Here is a 23,658-nt window from a genome sequence, read left to right as displayed (position 1 = left end):
GCCAAGGCTTAAAGGACGGCCAGGGGCGCGGCCGGGGCCTCTCAGCTTAGCATGCAGAGGGGCGCGACGCCTTCCCCGAGAGGTGACCCTTTCCCAGCCAGAAAGAAAGAAAGAGACACAGAAAAACGTGGTTTATAAAGAAACTGAGTTGTTTTTTTTATAAATTATAAACCCATTCAGTTTAAAGCAGATTGTGAGCAGTTTTATCCATCCTTTAAATTCTGTTGGTGTTGAGGTGTTTTACAGATCAGCCAGAGTCACAAATTAAAAACAGCAAATCAAACCAAAGCAGCTCCGAGGTGAATTGTAGGTGGCCGAATACCGCTCTCCTTTTATAGCTCAAGTAAGAGGCAAACCAAATCCCATGATTCAGTATCAGAATTTCAAATATAAATGCAATTTCTAAACAGTACGAAAATGGTAAAAACAGATAAACCCTCAACTTCCAATCCAAGATGGAAGGGGAACTGAGCTGCACGGACGGTCTTCTTCCTCAAAAGGAGACGGAGTTTGCAGCCTACGCTCCGTCCGCCAGGAAATATAACCCAACGGCTTTCATTTCAGAAGGGCCCCGAGTCAAAGCCCTGCTTGCTTATTCCCCATCTTTTAGCTCTTTTTTAATACCTGCAAATACACTGACCCACCGCCACAAACATCAGATAAAAGCATGACATCACACATTCAGAAAGGAGATACATTGGCGCGAAAAGGAAAACGCCAGCACTTGTTTCCAGCAGCTTCATCCCCCCCACCTGTCTTTTTTGGGGCGTGGGCTGCATCTCCCCCGTAACGGAAGAAAACCCTACCGATGCTGAGCGCTCGAACAGACTCCGTAGCGGAATCTAACACGAATTACCTTGCGTACAAGGTTGCTTGTAATCTTGAGACGAGGGCACCCTCTACTTGATGAAATAATGAAAACTTTGAAAATGCTGTTTCAAAAAAATTATTTCAAAAGGGAAGGATACTCATTCTTTAGAGGGTGGCATTATCTGTCAATATTCCAAGAGTAGTTTTCGGATTAAAAAAAAAAAGATTTAAAAAAGCATTGGTTTTGGGGAGGAGCTGATTGCTGAAAGCACCTTAAGAATCCAAGCATCATTAAGAGCTCTGACGACAGGAGTTTTGGAAGGCTATAACCGCCGTTGTATTCCAAAAACAGGCATTTGGGATCAAGTGATCTACCAGAAAAACAGTATATTCGGAACTGACAGTGGAACAGATCTGATCCCTGCTTAAACCACACTTTAAAAATCTTTCTCTTTAAGGTACTTCTCAACAGAAGCCCCAAAACATCTTTCTAGAAATCATTTTGCTGGGGAAAAAAATCTACATTTCAATACTCTGCCTTTCTTCTTCTCCGACTGTCAAACTAAATAACATACCCTACGGGAGTAATGTTTTTGCACGAAGGTCGCCTCCAGATACATCGGCCACTGTGGTGCCTCTTTGTAGCAATGGGTTGAACTGAACTGCTTTCCCGCATCTTGTTCCTCACGCGGTAGGTCCCGGCTGCCTCGAAGCTCTCCTGGGGCACGTGAGAGCAGGCAAGGAGAAGACAAGCCGTGGAGAGTCCATGAACATGCTGGCCAGGCTAGCTGGGTGGGACAGCAATAAATCGGGCCGAACTGCTGAAACAGCACCCCCCTTCTGCTGCATCAAAGCCATTGCTCCAAAGTCTAGATCCTGGCCAATGAAAAAGTAACTCCTTACAGTCGGGGTTACCTTCGCTTACCTGACTCTGAGGGCACCTGGTTATCTTCCTTGGCACGACCTCTACGTTCATGAGGTTCATTTCTATCTGACAATACAGTTGCTTAGAAAAAAATGGGAACACATCCCATGGCTTTTAGTACCCACTGATTTAAAAAAAAAAAAAAGAGTGGTAACCATTAATTCTCTCAAGTGACTCAGAATACACAAGCTTAAGGTTATCACAAAACAGTTAAACATGCTAAGAATGTGCAAAACGAAAGACCACCTTGTTGCCGGCAACTGAGTTTGGTTACACAGCAGTGTAACCGTTTTTTCATCCAACAGCTCTGAACTCCAAAACGCTGAGCACTTGAAATATTCAACAACCCAACAGGGATTTTGGGAATCTTGCTCAAACTCTGTGCCAAACGCAAAAAGGATGGGAAGAGCGGATAGGATCTGAACGTGGCTGGAGCTCCTTATTCTCCATTCTTGAGTCCCATCCAAAATCCACCTTATACATATTCCACATGGTATTCAGGAGCTATTTGAAATTAGAGAAATATGAAAAACAGCGGTTCAACTCAACTTAGCCATCCTGTCCTGACATACAACTCTAAAAGTGGAAGAAACATCAAGGCACCACAGCACAGCTTTAGACTGCAGACAATTTTCTTTAAAATAACAGTAGCTCTCTTGAATTTTTGCTACCAATTCCACTGATACACCCTTTCCATCTTTTACCTGATTTCTACAGATTTTTACATTTTCTTGGAAACAATTTCTCTTTGAGTAGGCTTTAACTGGTAGCACCTTTCTCTGATACTTTTTCCTTATAGGGTATGGAAAAAAAGGTCTGAAGGTGTAACTCACGCTGGTCCTCCTTCCAACCTGTTCTAACTGCTGTAAGGGAAGTTGCACAAATAAACAAACCTTTAAGGAGAATAAATGACCCTGCTGTAGACCAGGTGGTTCAACAGGCATGCAGACTTACTTGGCTGTGGCAGAAGCAGGATGGCCTAAGAGATGCTCCAAGAGTGTCCACAGTTGACCTCAGGCCTGCCTTCTGCTTCCCTGTGGCAAGCAACTTGCACACGAACTATAAATGCTGCCTTGTAATGGGGGGGAAGTACAAATTCCTTTGAAATATGCTTTACACTGGATTTCTATTGCTGCTTCTAAAGACTTCAAGACCCCCAACCATTTCTGGAGAAGGCCCCTCACCCCAGCAAAGGGAAGTGAAATGGGTTAGGGGATCTAGAATCTGTCGCAATCTGCCTATGAACGTGTATAAAAAGTGGTCTAACCCTGACCGAGGAGGGTCCCTGTTTCCATTTTTTAATGTACAATAATTTAATCAGCTTGAATATATCTTTTTAATACATAAAAAAAATGTTTGTGATCAAAGTCCTTCATGCATTTATGAGGAAGTTCCAGATTTTAACACAGAAGGGATGGTAGATGTTGCTTATTTGATGCCAACGCTTCAATCCTGGCCTTTTCCACAAGGAGGCATTTCATCAAACCTTTAGATTTTTTATGGTCTCAAGTCTCTTTTTCAGCAGATCTCCAATTTCTTGAACCGCATGTTGGTAACTATTCTGGACTTTCCCTAGCGCAGTCTTTGTAAACTTCTTTTCTTCCTGGATAAAAGAAGATTTCATGGATATAATATCAGGACCAATCTGACTGACTCTTGATTATTCCCACAACAATCTCCAATAATGATAAATTTATATTACAACCATCTTTGAGTTTACGAACATTTTAAAGGAAGAAAACAGCTTAAGTACACAGAGTTGGACCAGCCAAAGTATTTGAGCTAGCCTTCTGCTAGGAAATTCAGACATCGGCTCACCAGCTGCGAAGTTCTTCCACGCATAAGTAACGCTTTGAGCAAAAAGGTGGGGTTAAAAAATGAACAGAAAGAATAAGAGAAATTCTGTATCATAGGAGAGCAGGGTGGTTGTTTTTTGGGGGAGGGGATGTCCAGATGATAGAAAAGCTTAAGCCCTTTCCTCATCTGTTTCTCCCACAAATCATCGCCTAATCTATGGTCTCTCCTCTCCTTCAGATCTGAATATTTTACATCTTGCAGTTTTTGAAACTCCGCCTTACTCTAACCTGAAAGCAGGTGTGTGACGCAAGTCCCTTTCAAGAAGCATTCCTAACCCTCCACAAATTTAAAGCATTTTTGTTTCATTTGGACTTTGAGACATTCTGTTGCTATTCCAGTGTTCTTATTGATTTCTCTCTCTGCACATGAAGCTGGTTTCGCAACAATTTGCGGAAGTAACCAAGAAAGAAAACCTTGGACAGGAGGTGGCTCAGATCATGCAGAGTAAGGATGCAACAAGTCTGTCTGAATGTATCTCTTCATTTTTATTCTTATCGCAGAAAGTAAAAACAACACATTTCAAATGTTGCCTGAGTGAGGTCAAAATCCTTCTATACCCCCTTGAATTTTAAATCCACTCCAATGACCAGCATTTTGGTGCATTCATTTAAAAGCTACTATTTCTTACCTGCAAGAGTAAATTATCGTCTATGTACAGCTCTTCAAGTTTAAGTGCAGTTAAATTAATTTCAAGCCCTTTGATATGATCTATCACATTGGAAGTGAGTGTCTGGAGTCCAGAAATGTAATCTTGGAAGCTGGTGAACACAGGTGGCTACAAAGAGATGGGAGAGGCGAAAGTGTGAAAGGCATTCCAACGGTCTGTCCTCAGTTGTTTTTTAATTCATTACATCAACTGCACCGATAATTGGCTCTCAATGATCACGAATTAGAAGTCAAGCCATGGCTTGGGGAGGAAGAGGAGGATGGAGAAGAAAAGGCATCACAGTCGAGCCTACCATTGCTGCAGTGCTTTCTTTCTTCTTCTTCTTCTTCTTCTGCAAGCTTGATTTCCAGGGCCGGAGGACAGCGTCTGAGTAACTGCAGACCCACGAGACGATGGAGATGGTCTGGGAGGATGAGAAGGGAGGAGGCACAGCGCTTTAGGGACATGGCTGCTTTTTGCAGCAGATGGAGAAGCAGACTGGCTGTTTTGGATCTCCCACACTCACCTCCACAAAGAAAACAAGATTTTCTAAAACGTTCGGATGGGTTTTGAAGCTACCCTCGCTGACTTCCAACAAATCACCTTTGCATTTATTGACCTGATCTTAAAAAAAGAACGAGAGAGAGAAAGAGGGGACAAAAAAGGTGAGATTTGTGAATATTCAAGTCTTTGGCAAAGCAGCACAGACACCCCTCTCCTCCCCTTGCGTCCATACACTCTGGTCCTTTCCCAAGAGATCCCTGAAACTGGTGTCTTGTGCAAATGTGCTTCCTTCCAATGAATTCTGGTCCCCTCCCAGGCATATACAAAGCTGCCTTAGACACAGCTGTAATGGTCCATCCTCCTCCATATTGCTTATCCTGACAGCCTGATGCTCTGAAGTAGATTCCTTCCTTCCTGTCTGTAAAAGGGCCACACTCCTGTAACCAATAAAGGGCCAAGCTCTTTCTGACATACCCTCCCCTTCTCATGTTCTCATTCAGCATCTTTGTAACTCTCCTCTCCAACCTCCTGCAAGAGGCAGAACCAACACGCCAGAAGTGTAAACTTCTTTACTTGCTTAAAGAAGGTGTTTGAAAATAGGCTAAGAAGACTGGGCCAAATAAAAGGCAACTGAAAGAAAAAACCTAGCTAACTAACGTGGCCGTTCATGGCTTTCCCTGAAGGCCTGCAGTACTAGGTCATTTAAGATGTCTTTCCCATTCACGCGCTATACTGTCCTATCATTAACTTAAGTGAATCAACAGAGCCTGGAGGGGGACTGCTACTTGCACGCTGTAGGCAAAGCTGTCCGTACGCAGCTTTGCAAAGCTAGCTCTTTTAGGAAAGAGAACCCAAAAAGTGTGTCTGCAAGCAAGGAAGCAGGCTTGTAGGCTCAGGACTCTTGGGGACTTATTTGCAAAACTGGCGTACCTGTTAGTTGCTCCAGTAATGATTTCAAACAATTCCCTATTCGCTCTTGAATTGCTGTTGAATCTTCTGTAAACAAATAAGTGATCCAATCGTTTATCCAATTACAGGTGGCTTATCGTAAATATACAAATAAGGAGAGGGCTTTGAAAAAGCAAAAGGAAAAGCGATACTAGCAAAACTTAGGTACAAAGCACAGCGACTTGCCAATCTTGCAGTGATCTGAGTGTTTAATCCATACTTCCCACTCACTTGCTGAAGGAACTTGGAGGGCTTACCTAAACCATTGGTATCTAGTTCATAAATTTCACTAACAAGGTAAAACAAGCTGGTCTGGGACTGACAGCTCCCGCTGTCAAAGAAGCTGGCCATTCGTGAAGAAGGGGGACCGAGGACCGGATACTGTGGAAGAAGAGGAAACACCGCATATAACGCACTTTCCAAGAAAAGAAGTCAGTGTTATTTTTGACCTAACCCGGTTAGTTTCCCCAGAGCCCAGTTTACTGGCACAAGCAGTCTGTTTAAGAAATCTGGGAATTCTTTCCTTGACCCGTACCTGAATGTTCTGCTCTAGAAACCACCTCCCAGATCCCACTGCGTCATCCAGCTGCCGCAGGAGAGACCGTATTGTGTCTATCTCGGGGGAGACCCCATTCTCGCTGTTTTTCCCCCAGTTCTTTGGCTGGCTGCTGTGGCCAAGAGCTGGCAGCCCGCTTATCAGCCGCAATGTCAGGGACCGGATCTGTAACCAGATGGTCTCTTCCTTCAAGGAGAGCTTTCTGTGCTCTTCAGAAATACTCCTGAGAGAGAAACAGAAAGAGGGAGAATTTAGATCCAAACACACATACACAAGCTGCCTATTTGTATCCATGTGTGAAGTCTAACACGATGGCAGTTGTGGTGGGTATGCCATCTCTTCCACACACAAGCTACAGTAAACCCTTCCTTTAGCAGACCTTCTGCAGCTTTGGGGGCGTTGATTAAATCCAAATGGGCGTAGGGTGTACCATGTACTGTACATCCTTATGTTCGTACGCTATTTCTTTTGTGTCGTTATGCAAATGAAGCAGACCACATTAATTGCCTGGACTGTTGTGGAAACTCCCAAATTTGTTCCCAGTTTGTGGGTGAAATCTGAAGTAAAATGTTGTCTTCTGAATCAGAAATCTACTGAATGGAGCTCTGGAGCTTATACATGACTGGATCTACTATAATCCTGGGGTCACGAAGAGTCGGACACGACTTAACGACTAAACAACAAAACTATAATCCAGGGGACTCTACTCATTCTGGCCCAAAGGCCAGACTGTCCTTTTTTCCAGATAAGCACCCAGTGATAAACCTACAAGCATGGGAAGTTAAATTTATTTTATTTTTTAATTTATATTTCACATTTGTCATCACCCATCTCCCTAGAAGTGACTCTGGGCGATTTATAGTAACAGAACAAATACCCCTGAATATATTCGCTTCCCTTCAGATCATATAAACCTTCTACCATCCATCATAGATGCCACCTTTTGTGCTTACTTGTCTTTCGGGTCCCAATTAAATAAGACGGTGAGGTCTCTATTATCTCGCAGGTCATTCCAGGAAATGTCATCCTCTTCTGGACTGAGGCTCATGGACTTAATACTTTCTTCCAAACTTGTTGATCTGGTTCATGAGGAACCAAACAGAAATGCTGGGTTAGGCACTTAAAAGAGTTTGCTCAGATTTGGTTAGGGTTTTTTCACAATGCTGCCATCAAATGACTCCTGACTGCAAGGAAAAACACGTCAGGTGACGGACTGCGTTTTCAGCAAAAGGTTTACTCCCTGTGAAAATAAGCCAAGCATGCTCAGTTATGCATGCAGAACATGTCTCCTGGGTGGGAAAAGGGAGCTCCGCTTGGGCTTCACTCAGAGATCTTACAAGGGTGGCTGGGAATTGTCCTTCCATCCTTTATGCAAACCCCACTCAGTTTCACCTTCTTTCCTGGGAAAACCCTTACAATATTAGAGACGCTCCTCTGGACTCACATATTTGCTTCCAGTAGAAGGTCCAGCAACATCCGTTCTGTGCGGACTTGTGCAAAATGAAGTGAGGAGTTTAGTCTGTTCCTGAAAGCGATGAATTCTGGGATCTTCTCAAATGCACCATATTTATAGGCCTGAATGATGTATTCTGAGGTCTGCAAAGGAAACACAGGGTGGCCTTCAGGCTGGGGACAATCAAAGGGAGATTTCTGGGAAACGTTTGAGCTGTGAGAATCCAAAATGACATTCAAGAGGCTTACCCCACTCCTCACGAGCCCCAGCCCTTAACTTATACAGACCTCACTCTTGAGACTTCCACAAATTTTCATGAGTTTGGTTTCAGGTTCAGCCTTGAAAGCTGCTTTCTCAAGCAATTTCGGGGGGAAGCAAGAAGTGTTCCTGTTGCTAAACTTAATCGACCTCATGGGGCTGTTGCAATAATAGCTGAGGAAGTACAGCCGCACCAAGTTCTTGAAAGTTTAGAAATTATTCATCAGCTCAAGCTGATCGCCAGCCTATCCCTCCCACTTCTCCTACAAAACTCTGGGTGTCTGCGTAAGGCAAGACATGGGGAGGGGAAGGGCTGCGTCTGCTTCAAAGGGCCTGCAGGTGCTCCCCAAGGAGGAGAGGCTGGTTCCGTCTTCTGTCCCCACACTTACATCTTTCTGGTTGGAGTGGAAAAACCTGAGTGCAAAGTTGCAGGACTGGGATGCAGCAGCATAATGTCCGTAAGCCGTGGCGTAGCGGGTCAGCAGGTATCTGCAATGCAGAACGAACCAACCGGCCAATGAACTCCCAGGGCCCACAACAACGGAAGCGAGCTGGCTCTCCTGCCAGTCCCAGCCATCCTGAGTGAGCACAGCTGTGTGATCCCCTGGCCATTTCTTTCCATTATTCCTCCAAGTAATGGAAACTACAAAGCCCCGGCCATGGTTAGGAGTGCTGAGGGCAGGGAGGACAATCGGATGTTGCTCAAGGAACTTCCAAGGCATTCCCACAATCAGCGGCCATTCCGGGAGCGTCCCAAAGAGGCTCTTGGTGTGAAGGGAGGGCAAAGGCAACAGTTAGGGTTTGTTATGTGCATTAAATGCAAACATTCTGTGAATGAAACTGGGGCAGCTAATGGGGGGGGGGTTATTTCAGAGGAGCATCTGCTCCCTCTTGGAGTCATCCTGGATAAACAGGTTGGCCTCTGCTTAATCCCCTTGGGCAGTGCTAACCAATGTTCAAAACTGGCGCGAGACATTCTGCTGCTTCCAGAGGCAAAAGCCGCAGTAGCACCTCCCCTCATTCAAAGACCCACGCAGAACCCGTCCCACCCAAGACCGTCAGGCGAAGGGAGGGGACGCCAGGCAGGCCCCCGCCATACCTGCCTCTCCGCTTCGGCTGCCCAAAGCAGCAGCTCTGCAGAGCCCCGCAAAAGAACGGTGCGCTGGAAGCTGTTCTTGGGCTGGGGAGAGGGCCAGGCTACCCACCCAATGGTGTCGTGCTGTATGTGCTTGGCATCGAGGCTGGAATACAGCTCCACCACTGGCTCAAAGGCCCCCAGCATGCAGTAGACGCGGATGAGCAGCAGCTTGAACTGGGCGTTGGACGGGCTGGATGCCAACCCTTCTTCTAGCAGGGTCAAGCACTGCCAGACGGCTGGTTCGTCTCCTGGGGGGGGGGTGCAAAAGCACAGTTCTCAGGCCGTGAGCTGGGTGGCAAGGCAAAGAAGACACCCTGGAAGCCAACTCTTTGCTAGCCCCCGTGGGCCCAAATTGTCTAGTTCTCCTTTGGAACTGGTCAAATGCTGCATCGCATTCTTAGCGCTGGAAAAATCCCAAGGTTAATCTACATGTAAAGAACACCTTTATTATGTCCCCAAGCTCCAGTCCCTCAGCTGCCTTGGAGGATCTCAGGTTCAATCTAGTATAACATGAAGAAAAGAACAATTTCCCTCTCATTTTTCCACACCACACAACTGTATACACAACTGTATAAATCACTGAGCTTCACCCATTAACTTTTATTGTTGTTAATGAACTAAGCATGTTGCAACCTTCCCGCACACGGAATTATATCAATCTCAGAATCATCTGTAAGAACATACCTGCCTCTAGCCAGATGTCAAGGAGCAAATGAACAGCAAGCAGACAGTAGTAATCTGAAAACTGTAACTCTGTTTTCAAACACGATTTTCCTGGGGAAAAACAAAACCACGAAATAGAACCTGAACATTTTATGCTTTCAAACATGAGCTAGCTTGATAAAGGTGCTGTTTAACAACATTTCTTGCAGGTTTACCTAAAAGCTGATTCTAAACATGCAGAAGACCACACACTACATTTCTAATTCTCCAAGATCACAATATAGTAGTGACCAGATTTAATCAGCGTGGCTAAATAACTTGCAAGGCAGTCAAAGCAAAATCTATTAAAAAAAACAAGAGTCTCGTGGCATCCTAAAGCAAACAAACGTTCCATAGAATATGTTTTCATAGGCTAGTGACTACTGAATCAGATGCTTGATCCTGATTTATGGTCTATGATGGGCTGCTGCAACCGAAGGCGAGCATGATCAAAGGCCCCTCTTGCCCAGCATCCTAGGCCTGGGGTGCTGGGGAAGGCCACGTGCTCTCCTGTTAATGATGCTCTTGAGCTCCTCAGGCAAAGGTTTAAATCCAGGCACAAAGGCACATGGCCAGGGCAGATTCCAAGAATGGCAGTGGCTTGACAGTCTGTATTCAAGTTCTCCTCACCAAAATCCAGCCCGTGCCGATAACGCAACATCAGGTCCTGGACTGCTGCTAGCTTTTGAGCGGTGTCCATGGTGTGGAAGAGACCAAGCAACCGTGTCAGCTGCATAACACACAAGTGCTGCTGTAAAGCTTTGATACTAGCTGGTAGTGCAAGTCTGCCTTCTGGTGGGGCTGAAAGGGGGATGACCCCCAACAACTGGTTGATGAACTGCAAACGAAAGCAGAGAAATACATCAGATATAGCCTCGGCAGGCAATGTTTACTCAGTTCTTACACTGAGGGATCAGAAGCAGGACTGAGGATCTCAGGGAGAAGTCCTGTAGAAAAGTCTTCCCTTGGAAGAGGCATTGCCACAATCCAGTCACTGCTGGACTGACTTCCACCAGTTACATCAATCCTAATAACAATTGTTTTAACGCAATCATGGTGTTGAAATGACATGGACATAGCCCTTCGGAATCATGCTGAATTGTCCCATGATCTTGGTGAGGGCCAAAAGACAGGTAAAAACGGTAGGGATTGTCCAAATTAAAAAAGGACCAATGTCAGCAGTGTTCGTACCATCACCCTTGGCAATTCTGTTTATGACTCTGATAGGGGAGAAGCTGCTTTCCACAAAGGGTAAACACCAGATTTCCCAACATTTGAAATCATCTGGGAAAACTACCCTTTCTCTTGTAAGGCACAGAAAAAGGGAACAAAAGTGGTTGCTATTTCCAAAACAACCTTTGTGGGACCAGCTCAATGCTAAAAGATGCAGGCCTTTTGTTTCTCCAAGCATTTCCCTGAACAGAAGATGTCAAAAACTTACCGACTCCCCAGTCACTCCTAAAAATGAATTACCTGCTTTGAAATATTTCAATGATCGCAACAAGTAAAATAATTTATTTTATTTACTTACAGAATGCTTATGCTGCTTTTCATAATATCAAAATCCCTTATAATAATTAAAATACAGAATAAAAAAATAGGAAGAGTAAAATGTTAAAACTACAATTTAAAAGCAAACAATAATTAGCAGTGCCAGAGTAAATAAATCACTGTTCGATTTTATGGCAAAACATAATCTTCAGAGTTGCCAGTGAACTTACCTTTGTGTATTGCGCTGATGGAAGGAGGTCTACAAACACCTTGAGGTCAGTAAAGCAGCAAGGTTTATCCCCAAACATCTTGAAATACTGGAACATGAGTTCTTCGGGATTGCCTAATAAGTGAAGAATCAACAACTGAAAAGTGGTAGTCAGCTGTTGGATTGTAAAATTGTTCCACTCCTGATACTTATGAGGCCCCTTGTTACAGCAAGTAAAGGCCCAGAAAACCGCTCAGATGTGTCTGCAGCAAAGCAGCTTCACCAGGAGTCAAAACGGGGGTTGGTCTCCAGCAACAAATGCCACAGCTCCAGCCTCCATCCCCAGCATATGAAACCATACGGTTCTTTTCTCTGCATTGCTTCACTTCAGTCCACTAACACACATAAAGCTGATCATCAGCAGGCTAGGGACCTGATCGCTCACGGAAAGAGGAATGTGGAAAGAAATGCGACAGTTTGAGATGAATGTTTTCATTTTTCTTTTATACTCTGACATTGTCCTCTTCTCTTTCCAATCTACATGAAATGTTCTACTCTTTTTCAGCTCATTTTCAACCTTTCTTGTAAGGTGCACTTACAAGAGTTTAACTGAAATGCACATGCAGAAATAGACCCATGGCTTTGTCTTCTATTTTTGAGAAACGGAATTAAACACTGTTTTATAAACAATAAACAACATATATGTGCAGGTTAATATGCTCTTGTTAAAACATGGAAAGCGGAAAGACACAAAGTTATTGATTTAGGACCGCGTTTTTCAAACTTGGCAACTTTAAGATGTGTGGACTTCAGTCCCCAGGATTCCCCAGCCAGCAGAGTAGCTGAGGAATTCTGGGAGTTGAAGTCCACATATCTTAAAGTTGCCAAGTTTGAAAAACACCGATTTAGGGTATACTTAATGAACATTTCATTAATTAATTAATGAACATTTCATTGCCAAAAAAAAAAAAAAACCGTCTATAAAGCAACCAAACATCTGAAAAAACAAAAATGGGGATGAGGAGGGACAAAGCAAGCTTCTTCAAAATACGGCACTAAAAATACAGCACAGGAATACCCCCACCCCGGGCCAATCGTTACCCTCCTTAAAAAAAAAGTCAAGCTACAAAGGAGATGAACAACTCATTAGGGCAATTAATGAAGAATGTGCTGCACAAATGTTTGCTTCTTCTTTTGATCACTGAGGAACTGCAAGCAGATGTTAGCATATTCTGCACTACTACAACTCACGGGGGTCTAGGCATCCACACGTTTATCCTGCTCGAGGAAAAATGCCTAGGCTTAAAATAGAAGACAAATTGTCTCCCCGATGACGGGTGGATGTCTGCAATTCTTGTACACAGTTTACATCAGCTGCTGCAATCCCTGAACACTGGCTCCGCTTGCACATCCGCTCCCAAGGGGCTCCATCTGGCAACCCTGCAGCGGCCCTTACCCAATCTGTGTTCTTCGCTGTAGCCTCTGTGCCGCAGGCGGCTGATCAGCTCCAGCTGGGCAAGGTATGGTCCCCGAAGCGGGCGGGCACTGTTGGACTCTTGAATTAACCTCTGCTCGATGAAAGCGACAGCTTGCTCTACGCTGTGATGCACCTCTCCTTCCAGAGAACTGAGCATGGGGGAAGCAGTGAGTTTCAGGATCTCCATTCCGCCTCCCTCCCTGCAGCCCTGAAGCTTCCTCTCTTCCGGTGGCAACAGTCTTTTTTTAATTTATACCTCCATTTTCTTTTACAAACACCAAGAGCTTTTAACTCTTTCCCTCCTAGTCCAAACAGCAGCAAAGGCACTGGCAGAAGCCTCTCCATGTTTTGCTTCTATTCACTCTCATATAGAAGGAGGGGGAGATGGAGTAGCCAGCTGAGATGTGCAGTAACGGAGTGGCCCCGCCAAGGCCCCTGCTGCTGCCGCCGAGCAATGCAAGAGCTTCTGCAAACAGAGTAAGGGCTGGGGAAATTGAAGTCCAAAACCAATTTTACGAGTCTCTCAGGGACTCTCCAAAAGGGTAAGAGGGGCTTCAGTCCAAAAAAGTTAACCGAAGGGCAGGTGAAAGGAAAGATGGTGTTTAATGTATATCATCCTGGATCAGCCCATTTATTACAAAGGCCTCCGTTATCTTAGGGATGTCCTACAGCCTCCAGAGTGGCAAACTGATTTCTCGGGATAGAGTTTTAAAAGAAAAGGTGGATCTGGACAACTTTCCAAGAAGATATAGGATTTTAATATGGGCAGCATCCAAGGTGCTCTTTCAAGGCCAATATGGTGCGCAAAGCAACATATTTCCTCTTTCTGATTTGTGCAGCTCCAGGACATGAATCTGCTCCCTCCTTTCTCTTTATAAAGAAACAGAACCTCTCAAAGCCCTCAAAGAGGAGGATACTCACTGCTCCCCTTCAGCTGGAGGCGTCCAGGCCATGCCGATCAATTGAAAGAGGGAATCAAAGTAGATCATGTAGAACTGCCAGTCATCTGGGCTAAATCAGAAAAACGAGGGAAAGAAAAGAGCTGAAATGCAGCAGAGAACGCCTTCTTTCTTGCAGTGCCTTTTGTTAGCATTCAGGATGGATATACCAGTGAGAGAAATCAAAACAATTTCCTGAAAGAAAGGCAAAGGGTCTCCCCACCCCCAATTTGCTGTGAAGAACAAGCAAATGGACAGAGGTATAGCACAGCTGGTCTGTCAGTCACAAAAATAAACCACATGGTTTGATGGGGTGTGCAAATTAGGGAACCTTTTAAAGGGTAAAGGTAAGTTAGGGAAAAGGTTGCTAACAAAGCATTAGGTTGGGTGATGGGTGCAATTCAGAGAACAGGGAGCTGTTTTGAAGTGATGTGCAGGGAAAGTTAGGATAAGCAGTTCTATTTAATAAGATGGACATCTGTAATTTGAAAGGAAAAAAAGTTCTAAGTGAAGAACAAAAAGAAAAGATTCCTCTTGGGTGCCACCTAATGTATTTGCTACCCTTGGGCATGTCATGGCAACCTTGAGGATGCACAAAGGCTATCCATGGTAAGGGTGGAGCAATGGCACAGAGGCCCCTTCTATATTTCCTTACTTTTTAAGCAGAAGTTTTCTTGAGAGCGCATTGCACTCTGGCCACTTGCCCAGTTTTCTGTACATCTCCATGCACTTATTTTCTCTGCTCTGGAGCGCGCTGGTTAACTTGTCTAAATATAACACACACACACAAACACACAAAATGCAAATTCACACAATGAACATGTCAATGTCAGAAACAAAATCTCCCTTCATACCGCAAAAATTAGACCACAGGGAGCCAGGCAAAGTTTTCTGGGTCTATTTTCAAGGTCGCCTTATATAACCCAAGATGCAAAATGTCTGGCGTGGACACACATTTGTGGGTGAAGCCGTGATAAAAGCACATAGTCTTGCAAACTGATGCAACAGTAAACTGCAGACAACCCTCTGTGTAACAGATTACTTCTTTTTAACACAGGCACTGGGAAATTTTACCTCCTAATTTTCCTCTGACAACGTCCAGAGCTTCTTGGTATTTCTCCAAACGTTCTAGAATCATGTAGTAAAGTTCAACCTAGTAGACGTTGAGAGCAATAGGAAGAGAGAAGTCAAAAGGAGAGAAAGTGACCTGCCACAATTAGGTCCACTAATTTATCTTCAGTGCTGCCCTCGTATTCCGTAACAAGGGGACAGATACTGCTTGGACTGGTAAATCATATCATAAACTGAAATCATTTTATTACAAATGACGTTGAGCTTATATAGAATTGGAAAAAGCCTTACTTCTGCTTCAGCTTCAATTTTATCTTCTTTCACCATTTTTTCTACCATCCTTTCAGCTAGGGGTAAAAACATGGTTTTTGAGAGCTTTTCATCCTGCGCAGATATTGACTGCAAGAAAAGAACACATAGAACTGCCATATATAGAACCAGCCCACTGTCTGTCTAACACAGCACCATTCGTTTCTAGTTTTTCTCTAGATGAGCTGGAGAAAACAAGGCAAATCACACATTTCTTTCCAATTGACAACAGGCCCAATCAAAAATGTTAAGAAGGGGCGAACATTCCAACAAGAATGAGCCATCAGCTGACCTGCTGCATTTTTATGCTCATTATTCCAGAAGAAAGGTGCCAGGCACCTGACCCCAACAGATGCTCAGCCGATGCTGACGTGCCACAAATACAATGGATCGGCAAGTCCGTAAAATAAATTAGCAACATGGCGTATGAACCCAGCCATCCAGCCTTCCTGATTGCCTCAAGCGACAATAAACTATTATGCTTTACCCACAGCCTCTCAAAGGATCCGAGTTTCCTGACAAATCCTCAAGCTTACGTATTAATCTCAAGCACCAATTCCAGAATTCAGACGTTCAGAGGAAGAGAGGAAAGCCGTGAACTACTTCTTTCCTTTTCTTAACCTCAGAATGGGCTGCACGTAGCAGCAATTATCTCTGCGGTGGGGGATTAGCTTATATATGACTCAAATGAAAATTTAGGGATCTGCAGAAGACCCCTGCATTTCCCACTACAGAGAAGTTATCATTTCACAACACATCATCATCCAATATCTCAATCTGGTTGCACTATGGAAACAAGATCTAATGTAGCCCACTCCCAACCTGATGTTCTGGGAGCTATACCCCCAACCACATGCTCTCTATAGATCTGGCGGACGCCCAGTTAGGAAAGGCTGTGCCACAGTATCACATCCTGTACTTGCAGCATATATGATCCATCTGTAACATCTACTTAGCACTTCCACATGTTTTAGTTGGAAAGGCAAGTGATTCCAAAGATGATATGCTCTCCTTTGAAATGTGGTACCCACCTGCATTATTAAGCTCATTACGGACCAAAAGTAGTACGGGTTTTTAGGGACAATCTTATAAAGTGCCATTCCAGCCTGGAAAGAAGAAAGCAAATAAAGGTGACAAGGTGCTTCACAGAAAACAACCAGTTGGTCAGAAGCTACAATATTCTAGCAAATGGTGACCTCTAAGAAGAGTCTTTGGACTGCTATTTCGACAGGTATGCCGAGAGGGAGGAAAGAACGATGGAGAAGCACGCAGAAGCTCGCTTCTGTTACAGGCTGACAGCAGGACCGCGACGCAGACGCTGCCACTCCCTACCTCTCATGCCTTCTTTGGCCTGGCACCAGCTGCCACTTAGCGTATTTGCTTTAAGAGGGAACAGGAAGCAGCAATCAAACTATATCGTAACCTGAAACTCCCTGATGTCATATTAATTTCTTTCAAAAGAAGCAAGCCTGCTCAGGAGCCTCAGCGATTCCTCTGGCTAATAGAGCACAACCTTTTTTCATTTCCAGCCCCAAATGGCCAGCCCCAAATGGCTTCTCTGCGGAGAAGCCTGCCCTCCCCTCCCTGGCATCCTTGGAAGAGGGGGAGAATGTTCCTTCCCAGAGAGAGAAACCCGTCTGTGACGCAGGCAAGTACCTGCTGCATCTTCTTATATTCTCCAACTCTTGCGTAAGCCATGAACAGATGCGAGTGATATTCTTCGCTGTTGGGAACCTTCTTCACGGCTGCCTCGTAGAGTTTTGTGACCAGCTCCGCTAAAATCAGATATCGTAAGCATTAAAGGTATGCAGATTAAGGCTTAGAGCCTTTTCCCAATCCTAGGGAACTGTCCTGAGCACAGGACTAAAAGATTCAGCACCGTTAATTTCCTCAGAATGCACCTTGAGAACTTCTCCCCTCTTCTTTACGATGGCACCAGGGCTTGACATCCACGACAGCTGCTGTGACCCCAACAATCAGAGGACTTCAATATCTACTCTCAGCTGGCAGTCTGAGGGTTCAGGTTTAGCTACATTTTAATTCCCCAGAATGTTTTGGAGCAATAAAATGAGGTGTGTATGAAAATGGTTCCCTGGCCTAGATGCCTGGCATTATGACCAACACTAGGAAATCCTGCCAGGGCCAAGTTAAAAAACAAAAAACAAAACAAAACAGAGCCATCAATTCAGAAGCTGCTTCTGCTTCCCCCCACTCCAATACATTCTACAACCTGATTCAAAAGAATGCAAAAGAAATATTTCCTTCATCTTCATTAAAAGTAGAAGAGGGTTATAACTAGAATCCTGGCAAAACACGGTCTGTGGTCATTTTTGAGACGATCCTTTCTTCACTACATTGAAGAAGGGCCGATGCGATGCATATGCATTGGAAGGAGGGACAGACTTCTATAAAAATAAAAATTGTTCCAAAATGTAAAGGGGTAAAGATAGCTGGGAAACTTACGCCGATGCATTTCTCGATAAAGGATAGTCAGCGCCTGCAACGAATTATCATCCGTGGGTTCAAGGGCTGCCACTTCTTGTGCCAAAGTAAATGCTTCATCTTGTCTCCCAGTTCTCTGCAGACCAATTGCTTTCAAAACCTGCACGCAGATCAAAGAATATTTTAAGAGGCTTTTCAGTAGCTACCCGCTGGAAGGATAGTAGTGAAAATTCCATCCTTAGAATGAGCGATGGAAGAAACGGTTTAGTGGGTCAAATACTGAATCTCAGTAGCTGAACACCTGTGTTGCACACAATAGGTGACAAGGTGAGTCCCTGACATCCAGAACAAGATGGAGAAAGGATACGGCTTAAACTCAGAACAGCTGCTAGGAACTGGTGCAGATAGAATGACTCATTGGCCAATTTCCAATGTTCCCCTCACTCTAGTTCATCATTATATGCCCCATCCATGGAGTAGCAGTCAGCCCACAACCAGTTGCCTATCGTGCTCTGCCTGCCTCCAAAGAGACATGTCCTTCAAGGAGAATAAAAAGCAGCCTTCTTCAACCTGTAGTCCAATCTCCAGATGTGACTACAGTCTCCATAATTCTCAGGCATAAACTGGTTGGAAATGCACTCAATTTGTTCCTTTGCCTCAAAAGCTTGGATTATGATTGTTGTTCCATAATCTCTCTCAGCTACTATTTTTAACACATGAGTATTTAAAAGCACTGTTGTCCATCCTTTGGTAACATTTAACTACACTGGATTCAATCAATTGACCAACTCTAATTACCTTAGTCTGCTGAGCCATGTTGAGGTGGACAAAAACGTTGAAGAATTACTTCAACAAACTGGGGCTTGTGATCAACCTGGCAAAGGGGATCTCACCGGAGAGGGGAAAACCAGGAGTAACAAAGGTTATGTTGCAGAGGAGAAAAAAAACTGCCAGCAAAGGATGACTTCAAAACACAAACATGCCAGCAGTTCTCCCGCTTCCTTCCAGAAGCTGCGTGTGACAGAAGAGGTCTCTTCTCCAAAGGGGCAGGTATAAGGTCACAGCGGTGGTTGTCCAACCCAACCCAGCCCAACCCTTTCTAGGAAGACAACAGGCAAAAAGCAGACTCTGGCCCTTGCTTATTCAAGATTTAAGACAAAGACAGTTTAACCAGATAAACGAACTGTGAGCTCACCTTAGCACAGTGAAGATCTTTGTGTTTTTTTAGCAGTTTGTCTGCTTGCTGGATTGCCATTTTATTATTGCCATTATCAAGATAATCTAAAGAAAAGAAGAGAGATTACTCTACTACAGACTATAAAGCTGAGTATCAGCTTCTCCATGATGGCAGGGTTTCCAGGCGAGCTGGACTACAATTCCCATCACTGTCATAATTGGTGGGGTAACTGGAGTGTGCTCCATCCAATATATCTGGAGGGCATGCTTCTGAGAATAGCTGCTGGGTATCTTCTTATCCCCAGTTTACTCATGGAGAAGTTTTCTCATTTGGATTAATTTAGAAGAGAATGCCAGAAGTAGATGAATAAAAACGAACATGACAGAGACATATAAATGCTCTGCAGGGAGAAAAAAATAGGGAATTCTGTTTCTGAACTTGATCACAGAAAACAGAAGTCAGGGAGCAGTGAAGAATAGATTGTTGACACAAAGAGAAAAAGGAAGAGGCTCTTCATGTAACCTAAAAATAATTGGGAAAAACCTTTAAAAATAATACATGGCAATTACCATCATCTTATTTTAACTGTTTTTACTGTTTTTCGTGGATTTTGTAAGCCACCCAGAGTCTTTTGGAGTGGGCACCCATATCAAATTGAGTTAATTAAATTAAATTAAATTAAATTAAACTAAATTAAATTATTGCTGCTCTTCCAAATATCCTGTCAAACAGGCATGAAAAGCCTCTATGAAGGAAAATACTGCAGCCCTTGATTTCTGGAGGCAAACGTGGGCACTGCCCTGACAGGGGCTTCCTCTGGGATTTGGTGAATCTTTGGTGGATTCTTAACATGGGGTTCAATATCCTTGAATCTGACTCACTCTTTAACAAGCCACAGTTGGAAGTTAGTTTGTCTTCAGCTTCCAATCCTGACTTGCTAGAAGAGGAGCCGGCCAGAACCCCCAGTTAATCTATCCTACTGAACAAACCAGGGGAAAGCAACTATGGCTTAACCATTCTTGCTGGCAGGAGGAACCCAGCAGGCCCGACTGTTCTTTTTCATGACTTAGCACGAAGTGGAAGCATAAACCATGTGAATTCCACCTAAGGTGGATATGACAACAGATTCTTAATAAGGAAACTTTGCGGAAGACATGGATATTTTGTCACCATATGAAAGGAACAGAAAATTAAAATGAACTAACAGTCAGCCACAACAAATTGCTTCAAAACTATTATTTCAGCTACTTGAATATTAAGCATCATTCCCAGGCTGGATTTTAGAAAGTTAACAAAGTTTAATTAAGCTTCAATACAGCATGCCATAAATTAAAACAAAAACCAAAACACCAAGGGAAAGACTCTTAGCTCTCATTAAAAAAAATAAATGTTATTGATATGTGATAAAATCAGAACTTGCCTGAGCATTACATTGATGGTAAACATACTTATATACAAAAAAACAAAAAACATGTTTCTTCATGACACTCACAAATCCAACACTAACAAACCATTCCTTGTATTACTCAAAAAACATTCACTTTGCTACATGCTTTTTCATTACAAATCTAACTATTATACAACTAAGACGTTAAAATCATTTTATATCATGAAAGCAACATTTGGTTTGCAGTCTGCAGATGACATTTGTAAATAAGTGTGGATTTCTCCTTTTGAAATCAATAGGTGTTAAAACCTGCAATCTAAAGATTCAGATAATCAATTCAGAATACTGCTGGCTGCGGGTGGGGGTTTGCTCCAGAGTAAGAAGCTGTTAACCGGCTGCTCAAGGCCATACAGCGCTTTAGAGTTGCCTTCAAATGTCTTCCTCAAAACAATTGTTTTAGTAATTGAAAGTTCAATTACTTGTTTTTATTAATTTGAAAGTTCAAGATACAAAAGACAGACTTTTCAAAATAATAGTTAATTGCTTCCAGTCTTTTCCAGTGTGGTCTTTCAATATAGTGTCCTTTCAAAAACATACTGTTCATTTCTCCAACTTAGAAACATATCTGATAGGTATGTACAATGTTATGCATTTTAAAAAAATGATGGAGAAACATACTTTCCCATTACAGAGACTGACTGCTCAAAGATTATTCTTTTATAAGGCACAGGCAGTTTGTCAGTATTAATATTAAGCAGTTCTGACCTAGTTCTTGTGAAAAGAACCAAATACAGACAAAACCCTGAAAATGCAGTTGTTGACTTTCATTTTTTCAGTGCAAAAACAGCCAGGATATGTGGACCTGTACAGGTGTACCTTGAAGTTTGCATTATCAGAAAAATTCCAGATCTGCCCAAAGCAATTTTTCTTAGCTCTCCTGACTAGCATTTTTTCACCTGACAAGTTAGGAAATGCCTTGACTTTAGGCTGGACTTTCTCCAGTTCCCAACATTTGAGGCTCTCATACCAATACTGTATTTTATCTCATTTATTGATCTGTGCTAAAATGTAGAGTAAATCACCTTGTCCATTTTTAGTCAATACAAAGATAGAAAAGTGACATTATGCAGTACTGTACAGAGCAATTTTCTTAAGCAGCAGGAAGTCATTTACTTGAAACGGGGGGGGGGGGATAAATTAATGCGATTGCTGCCTCAGAATGAAAGAAACAATTTCTCAAGAGCTTTTGGCTTGAATTATTGGGAGAAGCAGAGACAGAGGTTCACACAACAGAAGTGAAACATGAAGCAATCAAGCCAAACAGAGTGTGGGATATGCATAACCTAAAGCAAAGTAATAATTAATACTTGGACTCCGTTTGACTTGATCACGCTTGTAAGAAAGAGGCCTTCAGGATGCATGTTGACAGAACAGTTCAAGCATCTCACAAAACTATCCCGATCAAGAGATATGCCAGAACTCTTGCATTTACAGATCAATTTTTTAACTGTTCGGAAAAGCCACCCAGGAGAACCAGGCGCAGAACCGCCTCATCTTCTAGAGAACCTGAATTGTTTGCGCTCTCTTGAGAGGCAGCGTTTTCAGTCTTAACAATGAAGCCCAAACTACAGATTGAGGATTCTTCTGTTTCTTGTGGGCCAAGATACAGCAAAGATTTTTTTTACATTTTTCACCTTGCTTTTTACTGCTGCCTCAAATGGAGCATCACAGAGCAGAAAGAACACAGGTGGAATCCTCAGAACTTCATCACCCCCCTCTAAGTTTTAAAGCTATCAACCCCCCTCGTCCAGCGCATGGTTGTCACAAACAGAGGCAAACTCCTACAACAAGCTAGAATTCATACCATTCCTGTTCCTGCAGATTTAATAAGGCCAAGAGGTCCACATTCCCATTTGTATATGGATCCCATACCAGACCACCCGGTGATGTCTGGATGGTGTCTTCTCCCTCCCCACCGCCACTCCAGAAACGCTCTATTTTGTCAGCAGCCCCTGAAAAATGTGGGAAGGATGTGTGTGCGTGTATACGCACGTGCTTGTGAGAAAAGAGAAGGCAGAAGCCAAACATTTTACCGTAGTTTCGAACTCATTCTTTCTAAATCATAGATGGCTGAAACGGTAAACCACATTCTTCGGGGATCCACCACAGAACTGTGGAAAGCACAGATGCTTTAAACATCCCGCACTTCCACAGAACTAAATCAGCCAACTGGGCATTCGGTAGCATCCGCTTTCACTCAGAAAAAGAGCCCAAACCATCTAATCCTTTCCTCCCCCTTGGACCCTACTTTGTGAAAAACTTCACTAAAATTCCTCACCGTCACTAGGACGCGGGGCCAAACGCAGAGGCTGCTTGGGGAGCAGACGCGCGGAAGGGCTGCGGGCTGCTCCCACAACGCCTGGATGCGTACATCTGCACAGCCACAGCGCAGGGGTGGAAGAGCACAGCTGGACCTCGACCCCCCCCTTTCTCTGGAGGTGCCCAAGACTACATTAGGGAAAACTTTGTGAAACTCCGCAGGTTCTCCCATCCAAAAAGGGTTCACAGTAAAGATGCTGAGGAAATGCCCCCCCCGCTCACCCCAAATTAGGGGCCTCCCCAACGCTCGCGCCCCAGAGCACTGGGGGAAAGGCTATGCCATAAAGCTCCCCTCCCCGTGAAAGCACGTCCATCTCCCCTTGTCAGAAATAAAGCCCCAAAAGGAGCCCCACTGCAAGAGGGGCGGCGGGGGGACCCCATTGGACGGCGCCCCCAGTATCCCCGCATAGGCCCCCTCGGCCAGCGAGGTTTGCTTCAGCCCCCCGCCATTGCACCACGACAAAGACAGGGGTGCTGATCCGCCCCCAACGCCCCACGGGCCGCTTCCGAGGCCCCCGCCGCCCGCCTCGAGGGCCGAAGGAGCCCCTCGGCTCGGCCTGCCCGCGGAGCCCGGAGACCGCGCGGAGGCCCCCGGCCCGCCCGGCCCGCCGGCCGCACCAGAGGGGCTGGGTCGCCGGGGGGCCTGGCCCGCAAGGGAAAGGGCGGGAAGCGCGGCGCGGGGCCTACCGTAGATGGGCCGCAGACGCCGGTCGTTGGGGTCCTGCACATGGCCCCGCGCCGCCGCCGCCGCCGCCGCCATGATGAGAGCGCAGAACCGCAGCGCGCAGCCGCCGCCGCCGCCGCCGGGCCTGCCCGCCTGCCCGCTCGCCGGGCCGCCCGGATGGCTGGCGGGGCGGGCCGAGGGCGGGAGGGAGGCGGCGCGCAGGGTAGGCCCGGCCGGCGCACAACGGCCCCGCGAGGTGGGCCCGGCTGCGGAACGGGCCGGGCCTCGGCTCTCCCCCCGCGCCCTTCGGCGCGCCCT

At 44.7% G+C, this 23,658-nt stretch overlaps 1 protein-coding gene across 3 annotated transcripts; it reads right to left on the bottom strand.

Annotated features, from left to right (window-relative positions):
• Positions 1-146: 146 nt before the first annotated feature.
• On the bottom strand, positions 147-23,501 carry NAA25 (N-alpha-acetyltransferase 25, NatB auxiliary subunit). 3 transcript variants are annotated; one of them, XM_088135122.1, is made up of 24 exons: positions 23,364-23,501; positions 18,929-19,014; positions 17,755-17,893; positions 16,948-17,066; positions 16,323-16,397; positions 15,274-15,381; positions 14,986-15,064; positions 14,567-14,678; positions 13,895-13,984; positions 12,953-13,122; positions 11,519-11,631; positions 10,428-10,635; positions 9,780-9,869; positions 9,163-9,343; positions 8,347-8,446; positions 7,691-7,842; positions 7,200-7,325; positions 6,226-6,469; positions 5,948-6,071; positions 5,673-5,738; positions 4,765-4,862; positions 4,552-4,662; positions 4,221-4,367; positions 148-3,338 (listed from the first exon to the last, which is right to left on the bottom strand). In XM_088135122.1, exons 1-24 carry the CDS (start codon positions 23,434-23,436, stop codon positions 3,216-3,218), a joined length of 2,934 nt encoding a protein of 977 aa, XP_087991248.1. In that variant the 5' UTR covers positions 23,437-23,501; the 3' UTR covers positions 148-3,215. The 3 variants fall into 3 exon arrangements, 2 of the variants coding, with proteins under 2 accessions (XP_025025882.1, XP_087991248.1); XR_015795135.1 differs by lacking the exons at positions 148-3,338; positions 4,221-4,367 and having other exon boundaries at positions 4,607-4,662; positions 4,765-4,857; XM_025170114.2 differs by lacking the exons at positions 17,755-17,893; positions 18,929-19,014; positions 23,364-23,501 and having other exon boundaries at positions 147-3,338; positions 15,274-15,329; positions 16,948-16,983.
• Between the last annotated feature and the right edge of the window lie 157 nt (positions 23,502-23,658).

This window comes from Python bivittatus, unplaced genomic scaffold (genome assembly GCF_059951505.1).
Source record: "Python bivittatus isolate LINGU-HERP-01145 unplaced genomic scaffold, Pbiv_v1 ctg000100_np1212, whole genome shotgun sequence".
Classification (NCBI taxonomy): Eukaryota; Metazoa; Chordata; class Lepidosauria; order Squamata; family Pythonidae; genus Python; species Python bivittatus.
The sequence above is the reverse complement of the archived record's forward strand: the minus strand, read 5'-3'. Positions and strand labels throughout refer to the sequence as shown.

Excerpts from the sequence above, each read along its gene's own strand:
- NAA25 (XM_088135122.1), bottom strand. The coding sequence starts at position 23,436 with ATGGCGGCGGCGGCGGCGGCGGCGCGGGGCCATGTGCAGGACCCCAAC. Across the intron at positions 13,985-14,566 it reads AGAAAACTTCTGCTTAAAAA|CCCAGATGACTGGCAGTTCT; the intron begins GTAAGGAAATAT and ends TTTCTGATTTAG. Across the intron at positions 6,072-6,225 it reads TTCTAGAGCAGAACATTCAG|TATCCGGTCCTCGGTCCCCC; the intron begins GTACGGGTCAAG and ends CTTCTTCCACAG.